Source organism: Arachis ipaensis, chromosome B04 (genome assembly GCF_000816755.2).
Source record: "Arachis ipaensis cultivar K30076 chromosome B04, Araip1.1, whole genome shotgun sequence".
Taxonomy (NCBI): Eukaryota; Viridiplantae; Streptophyta; class Magnoliopsida; order Fabales; family Fabaceae; genus Arachis; species Arachis ipaensis.
In genome coordinates this window covers 133,190,475-133,199,099 of record NC_029788.2, presented here as the reverse complement: position 1 = coordinate 133,199,099, position 8,625 = coordinate 133,190,475, and the positions used below count along the sequence as shown (strand labels likewise).

Genomic DNA, 8,625 nt, shown 5'->3' with positions numbered 1-8,625 from the left:
ATACATTATATATATATTTTATAATTTAGATCAACGGTTAAAACAATTGGAACACTGATATTCCCGGTACACCTTATAACCTTTCTAAACTATATCTATCTTTTCTTTCATGTTGTTATATTGAATATTTAGCTTTTTTAATTTATCTTTTTTTTGTTTCAATGAAAAAATACGTATTAGTGAGGTATTAGTAAAAGCCAGTAAGAAAAAAGACAAAAGAAGTTGAATTTGGAGAAAAAAACTATAGATTATGTCAAACTCTTTTAGTGTAATTTTTGTTTTTGTGCCATGAGTTTAAAATATATATATTTTTTTGTTAGGTCAGATAATAATTTAGTGTTGAGAATCTAGACTAGAGAGTTTAGTCAAAATAAATTTGGTTAAAACTTTGTGAGTTTTTTGGTAGAATTAGGTGAATTATAGGGGAATTTTTTTTTATAATTTCTAAAAATATAATGAAAATTTTATTATTATTATAGTAAAAACTAGATATAAGTCACATTATATTAAGTGATTGAACTAGAATACATAATGATATAATTTTTTTTTTCGTTTTTATTGCATTCGTTATGAGACAAAAATAAATTGTATTTTACATAATTGATAAATCAAATGCTATAGTCTCATTATTTTAAAAGAGATTTGATGACACAGTTTAAAAATTACAAAAAAAAAGTTGAGTTAATACTCAATTTGGTCCTAAACTTGTATGTAAGTCTCAATTTAGTCCTTAAAGTTTTAATTACCTCTATTTAGTCCCCCAAATTTTATAAATGTGTCTCACATTAGTCTCTGAGATGATTTTTAGTTCAAAAATGTTAATGGAGTGTTGAAATGGATAATCAAATGCCATATTGAAACTTATAAAATGATGTAGTTTTGGTATTCAAATAACTAAAAAATGATGTCGCATCACTTGTTTTGTTAGGTAAAGTTTCAATAAACACCACTTATGATGTTGTTTTTGAGTGTCAATACCAAAAAACGACATCATTTTACAGAGTTTAGCATGGCGTTTACCTATCTATGACAGCATTTTATTAACGTCTATATATTGAAAATTATTTCAAGGATTAACATGAGTCATGTTCGCAAAGTTTATGGACTAAATAAAGACAATTAAAACTTTAAGGACTAAATTAAAGTTTGTACACAAATTTAAAGACTAAATTGAGTATTATCTCAAAAAAGTTAGATTCAACTTTCTTCTGTAAACTATTGAAAATTTTTTCGATTTTAATATTTAATATTTTAGCATCATATAATGTAAATATTAAACTATGTTAAATAGAAATATTTCTCTTATATTATCACTGATTAAGCTCTATCATGTGGTTTATTGCCTTCATTTTCCTGATGGATACAATTTTATTGGGTTAACTAAAATAAAGATTTCGCATAAAATTAAGAAATATTATTTCTTTGCTAACTACTACTTATGTGTAAAATAAATATTAGCTCCAACCCGGAGGTGTAATTTGCAATTTAATAATGTATTTCTAGACCCTCTTTCTCCTTCACCGCGAAACATAAAAAACATTCTCAGCTGAGAGGCTTGGCTGCATTTTCTGCAACATAGCTCAATGCGACGAACATAAACTTGGATTAACCGCAAACTTAAAAGCAGCATTTGCTCCTTTCAATGGCGAAGAACAATCACACCGCCAGAGACAAAGGAAACAACAACAACGCGCCGCTCTCGCGGTTCGGCGTGCTCGTGGCGCAGCTGGAATCCATAGTCGCTTCCGCAGTTCACAAATCTCCGGAGCCACTCCTCTGCTTCGATCTCCTCTCCGATCTCATATCCGCCATTGACGAAGACTCCAAGGTACTTCCTCTCTTCTTCTTTTGCTTATTTTTCCGATTCTGTTATGAAATTTCGTTTCTCAGATCAGCTACCTTTTGTACCTCACTTCATCTTGATTCATTTAGTTAACGCGTGTGATGTAATTCGGAGCTGGTTATTAAGTTTGTTACTGCCAGTTATGGCTAGTTAGGGAGTGGATTGTGCTAATCTGCACTTGTGAACATCGTTAGCTGTGTGCATTCGGATCATTTTGTATATATAAGCTGAAACTAAGTTGTTGCAGATCGAATTTCCTTTTTTAGTTTAATGAGTTTGTTATGAAATATGAATTCATGAATGCTTTTGTCTGTAGTAGACAGTGTTTGATATTGAGAACGAGCTGCATTTTGTTGCGTTAGTTATTGCTTTGTTCGTATGATGTGGTCGCCCTGTGATTAGCTGGACTATAGTTTCAATTTCGACATATGCATATTAGCAAGCTCTCAAGGAGCAAGAAATGAGAGAAAGCAGAAGAGCGTTTTGGAGAATTCAGAGAGAGGAAAATAGCACTGAATCTTGGTGCTTGTGCTATCATTCATCTTTATGTCTCTGATTCTTGTATGACAGCTGAAACTGTTGCAACTAAATCTAATTAGCTGATCTGAGTCATTGTACTACACCTACGAAATTAGGAGAACTATAGCCGTGTGTGTGTGTTTTATAACATGAGGTAGTAACTTAATGCTAAGCTTGTTGCTTTTGAGAATTGGCTTTTAATTAAGGTTTGATGCTATTCATTTGATATTATTTGTTGTTGTTGATTTGTGTTTTCATTAAAAATCTTAATGTGTTTTCTGATGTTAAAATTTATCATATCTTCTAGGAAAATATTTTGTTGTGGCAAAGACGGTGTGAGGATGCATTGTATTCCCTGCTCACTTTTGGTGCTCGACGGCCTGTGCGTCACTTGGCATCAGTTGCAATGGCAAAGATCATATCCAAGGGAGATGGAATATCAGTTTATGCTAGAGCAAGCAGCCTTCAGGGATTTCTTTCTGATGGGAAGAGGAGTGAACCTCAGAAAATTGCTGGTTGGTTAAAATAGAACATTTCTAACAATGTTTAATGGCTAATTAATTGCTGCAATATTTATTGTTTGAGCACGCTGACTGATACAGAAGATTCTTGGAAATATTATTGTTGGTTAAAATATTCTTCCTCTCCCTGAGTCCAGTGAACAAATTGTCTAGTTTCATATATTTATGTATGTTTAGCACATGCTGATGGTAAGCTATATGGACTAAATCCTATTAAAAACAAATCTAAAGGTAAGAAAATTATGACTGAATAAAATCTCCTAACATGATTAGGTATTACATCTACCTTTCATGTTGCACATGTTTTGTAAATAATGTTTTCAATGTTGTTTGCATTTATTTATTCAGATGTGTCAGTCTTTGTTGTGTTTTATCTTTACTATTTTATTTCAACCAATTTTTAGGTGCTGCACAATGCTTAGGAGAATTGTATAAGTATTTTGGCAGAAGAATTACTGCAGGTTTACTTGAAACAACGACCATAGCAACAAAGCTTTTGAAATTTAGTGAGGTATTTTCTTTCTGTGAGTATTTTTAGATATTCTAAATTAGTAAGGACTTTAATTGAAGGGCCTAATGAAAAGGCATAAAAAAATTTATATTGGTCTGTGTCATCGTTTAATGCATGCACGATACATGTTTTTCTTGCACACAAACTATACGTATATAGTTAAGGAGTTCTTTTTTTTTTTATTTGGATTTTTTTTATCATTGTATTATTTAGATGTCTCCAAATGAAGTATTGAATGAAATTATATAATTGTTAATTGGATAAAAATGGTCACAACATTTTGACATTGGGTTACAAACAGTATTTACACCACTTCATTTGGGGATTTTATTGTATTTTTATTTAGATTTTAGAAAAACAAATATAAACAAAATAATTTAAAATGATTTAGATTTTAACAGTTTGACTATGGACATGGTTTCACTCAATTCATGTAACGGATTCTATCTAGTGGGACAAGGCTTAACTGTTGATTTTTTTTATTTAAAGGATTTAGCTAAGGGCGCTTGTTAAGGAGATAAGAATAGTAACTTTTGAAGTTTTTAATGCATTTAAGACATTGTCAATGTATTGGAAATATCAAAACTTGAATTTTCTATGAAGAATTTCTTTTAATTGATTCCTTAACAAGTGCCCTCAAGGCCCTTATTTAAAATAGGAAAAAGATTGTTCTTTGTACCAAAGAGGAATATTATTAGAAGAGAAGGAATAGTTCAAAAGAGGAATGAAATGCAAACTAAAGATTTGGTTCTGCCAGTTTGAACTAGGGTCATCTGGATATATAAAAGAAATGGAAAGCATTACTTAGTATTTCAAAAATGGAAGAAGAAAAAAAATCAAGTGGAAAATCTCTTTTTAACATCCTCCATACAACACAGAGAGATATGATCAAAGTGGGCAATCATATCTTAGAAAGTGCAATAGAGAATGCCTAAGAGTCACATATGCTATGTGGCAGGTGCTTTAGCAAACAATCAAGACAAGGGCAGAAAAATTAGGGCCTGAATGCTTTTAGTATTTCCAGCATATCACAATTTATGATTAAACTTCTTTTTGCTCCAATAGCTTAGTTGTTTCATTGAAAAAGTGAAATTAGAGGAAATCAAAGCCAATTTGGTTAAGATTAATTGTATTCACCAACGAAAGGAAAGTCTAACTGACTTATTCATTACTCTCCCACTTTCCTAGATTTATCATTGCTCAATATTCTATTTGTTTTTGGTAGGATACATGAATTAGTAATGTGCCTTTGTTTCATTGTATTATCGATTGATTTTGTCTTTCTGCATACTTTATCACATAATGGAGGCAGTTATCTCGCTGATAATTTGTTATGCCATGCCCTCTAGTCTCTTTTAATAAAATTTTGATGTCACTCAAACTTCAGGAGTTTGTAAGGCGTCAGGCATTGCATATGCTTCAGAATGCTTTGGAAGGCTGTGGTGGAAGTGCTGCTTCAACAGCATATTCTGAGGCATTCCGTATCATAATGAGATCTGCCACTGGGGACAAGTCCTTTGCCGTTAGAATAGCTGCTGCAAGGTGTTTGAAGGCGTTTGCTACCATTGGAGGTCCAGGTTTGGGGGTGGCAGAACTTGACAATTCAGCTTCCTATTGTGTCAAGGCAGGTATTTTTATTTCAATTTCATCTCTTTCACATGCAAAATTATATTATTGGTTACATGTCTCTGTCACTGCTGCTTTTGATAGGCTCTTGAAGATCCTGTTTCATCTGTTCGAGATGCCTTTGCTGAGACTTTGGGCTCCTTGCTTGCTCTTGGAATGAATCCTGAGGCACAGGTTTTTCATATTTTGGCTTTCTCTGTTTTTTCGTTAATTCTTGCATCCTTTATAATTGTTTCTATATCTTACCAGGTTCAACCTAGGGGAAAAGGTCCTTTACCTCAAGCCAAAAAACTTGAAGGTGGATTGCAGAAGCATTTGACTTTGGCTTTCACAAAAGGTTTGTGTTTTTCTATATCACCTATTTTCATTTTCCAATATGATGACATACTACCATTACAATAAACTTGTGAATAACATGTGCTTTCTCAACCTGGCTTGCTTAAAGTCCCAAATTTGTACTCTCCCAACTACTCATGCAGCAAGTTCTGTCCTCCTTTAAAGAGTTTCTAACATTATAAAATGTCATTCATATTCGTAAACACCTATCATAATCTCAATCTCATGTAACCTAAAGAGTATGAATACTATCATCTTCTCTATCTATAAATTAACCAATTAAAATGCACAAAGCTAAAAGCAAAAATGACAAGTCAAGACTGACAAAATTGGCTTAGAGGCTTTTCAATATTTGTTTTACACTGGTAGAAAACTTTCATTTTGTCTCAAATTTATTTTCGTGTGTTTTTTATGATTCCATTATATATATATTTTAAATTTCTTTGCATTTGCTGTTTAAATTTGTAACTTACTTTTCCTACTTCTATTGCAGCAAGTGGAGTGCGGTCTAGGGATGTTCGGGTTGGCCTAACTCTATCTTGGGTATTCTTTTTACAGGTGAAGCTTGAGACTGATTTTTTAAGCTTTCAGTTAGCTAATAGGCATTCTTGTGAATAGTTGGAGATTGGATGGCATTTTTGTTTCATTATTAGAATTCAGTCCTAAAAGCTAGCAAACAGTGAGAGTTGCCTAGCACTTATAAAGGTTATCATGGTCATATTCCCAAGTGATGTGGGAGTTCTAATAATTATATTAGGAGTAATTTTTTTTTTTAGGAATATTCAGTTTTACTCTTCTGTATTGTATTTGGGCATTGATTGATTCTTCACTTGCTATCTTGTTTTTATCTTTTAGTTTTGTTTGTTACTCAGTTATTTTAGTTTTCGAAACACAGACTATGTATGATTCATCCTTTTGTGGACTGTAAGCTTTATGGGAGTCTTATTAATTTGCTAGTGGTTGGTGCTTCTTGAAATCCATAACCAAAAATGGAAATAAATTAATGTTCATATATTTTGGGATGGGATTGTCTCTAGCAGTGAAGAAGTCTTTAGAGATCTTTGATTTATTTATTCTTTTATATGTTTGCTGGTAGATTCCTTTGTTGGTTTCATAGCTTTTAAGGTAATTATTAAACACAACGGAAATAAAATATATGTGCTTGTGGGGTTGTTCAAGTAGTGATTCTATTATCAATTTCTTTCTCGCAGGCCATGCGCATAAAATATCAGCATCCAGATAGCGAGCTTCAAAATTTTGCATTGCAGGTTATGGAAATGCTCCGTGCTGATGCTTCTGCAGATGCCCATGCATTGGTATTTTCACAATCAATCATAGTTTGAATTATTTCTTTCAGTTAGTTTCCTCCATGGATTTTGTAATATCCTTCTCCCCATGTTAGTAATATTTCTTCTTCTATCTGGTTGGAACATACTGCACGTACCTTCAACGACAGATTGACAAGCAAGTTTATAGGATAGGATGAGATGCCTAGAATCTATTTGGTGTAAAGCTCATGATCTTTATAAAGGACTTTCCCTTTCAGACATGTTGAGAGATTGAAAAGCTATGCTTTATAAATAAATCTTTTTTTTGCTTTGCTTTTCTATAGGGGAACTCTTATCAACAATCTTCTATGGTCCTTCTCCCTTGTCAAAAAAGAAAAAAAAATTATTCGAAAGAAAATAGAAGATAATTTAGCCTCATCCTTTTTTGATAAAGTTTCTTATTTTTTTGAGTGAAAGAATTGAATAAATGGTTTCAGTGTCATAGATAAACTTGAAATAAACGAATGGAGTGAGACAAGGATTGTGTTTTGGATGAATTCACTTGAGAGAATCATCTCTCAGTGTCAATATATATATACATAGGTACAGAAATAAAATCCCTTAATACTAGGAGATATGATAGAATCAGATCCCTTAATACTAGGAGATAGAATCAGATCCCTTAATACTAGGAGATCCAATCAGAATCAGATATCTAAAGATGGAAACTATATCAAAACAGATCTAATCTAATATTCAACAGATAATATTAAACAATATTGTGAAGCTAATGGAGTTTTATTGCTTACACTAAAATGAATAGGTCTACTAGATCCTTCGGTAGATTGACAATTGGATTGAGCAGGATATGGTTTGTCCGTTGAACCAGCACAGGCTCAGCATCTTGAACTGACCTGTGGTGGTAATCATTCAAATTTGGCTTGTCAATAGCACAACTAATTTCTGAACTATCCATTTGCCTCTACATTGTTACAATCCAGTTACAGGAATTTTTTATCTTCTTGACTGTTAACAAGAGTTTCTTATTTCTTGCTGCAGGCATGTGTTCTTTATATCCTTCATGTTGGTATAACTGATCAAATGACTGAACCTACACAGAGGAACTTCTTGGTTTTTTTGGGAAAACAGGTGCAATGCATTTAATTAAATCTATAATTTATTTGCCATAAAATTTTCAAGATGTCTATTCCACCCTAGATATCATCGTAAGATGTTTATTGAATTGTTTCGAAACCCGCCCCCTCCCTCCTTCTTTCCACCCTGTTTGCTTGTTATAGCTCCAGTCATCTGAAGCTGGTCCTTACATGAAAGTGGCAGCTTTACGTACACTATCATATACTCTAAAAACACTGGGAGAGGTAAGGCTTAACTGCTTATCTTTCTGTACAGAAAAGAAAGTCAAGTACTGTTAGAAAGGGAAGAAGTATTACTGGGTTTTTTCAATTTGCAGGTTCCACTTGAATTCAAGGCAGTTCTTGACGAATCTGTAGTTTCAGCTGTGTCTCATTCTTCGAAACTAGTGAGCTCATGATCTTCCTATTTTTCAAGAGCCAAAATATTTTCAGCATATATCTCTATGCCTTTTTTTTTAGTTTTATATTTTTTATTCTTTACTTGTTTTGGTTAAACACATCATCTTCATAACCATGGAGTAGGTTGAAAGAGGAAGAAACTGATATGACCTTATGAATAATTTCTTAATGTAGATGTGATTGAAAGGCTGATGGTAAATAATTTCACAATTAGTGGTTTCAACAATCACTTTAAATCATCTCACACAATTAGACATTTGACCTCCATTTGATGTGCAAATCAGAATCTTTTTAACAGAATTTCCCTATCAAACATGTTGAGAGATTTGAAACCTATGCTCCATAAACAGCCATTCTTTTGGTTGCTTTTTGCTTGTTGTATAGAAGATCCCTTATCTTCCACTTCCTTGTACTATTTTCTCTTCTCTTAATGATATTCCTATTTTAT

General features: G+C 32.6%; 1 protein-coding gene across 5 annotated transcripts in view; it reads left to right on the top strand.

Moving 5' to 3' along the window:
• Nucleotides 1,490–8,625, top strand: part of LOC107635742 (HEAT repeat-containing protein 5B) — a 29,078-nt gene continuing 21,942 nt past the window's right edge. For 2 of the 5 annotated variants that reach the window (XM_021122288.1, XM_021122289.1), the window contains exons 1-11: nt 1,490–1,828; nt 2,670–2,877; nt 3,288–3,394; nt 4,782–5,018; nt 5,105–5,194; nt 5,270–5,357; nt 5,850–5,914; nt 6,568–6,672; nt 7,684–7,773; nt 7,923–8,003; nt 8,096–8,164. In XM_021122288.1, coding sequence (XP_020977947.1) covers nt 1,643–1,828; nt 2,670–2,877; nt 3,288–3,394; nt 4,782–5,018; nt 5,105–5,194; nt 5,270–5,357; nt 5,850–5,914; nt 6,568–6,672; nt 7,684–7,773; nt 7,923–8,003; nt 8,096–8,164 — 1,326 coding nt within the window. In that variant the 5' untranslated portion in view covers nt 1,490–1,642. Of the gene's footprint in view, nt 1,829–2,669; nt 2,878–3,287; nt 3,395–4,781; nt 5,023–5,104; nt 5,195–5,269; nt 5,358–5,849; nt 5,915–6,567; nt 6,673–7,683; nt 7,774–7,922; nt 8,004–8,095; nt 8,165–8,625 lie in introns of those variants that run through there. The other 3 variants (XM_016339301.2, XM_016339300.2, XM_021122290.1) reach the window with 2 other exon arrangements.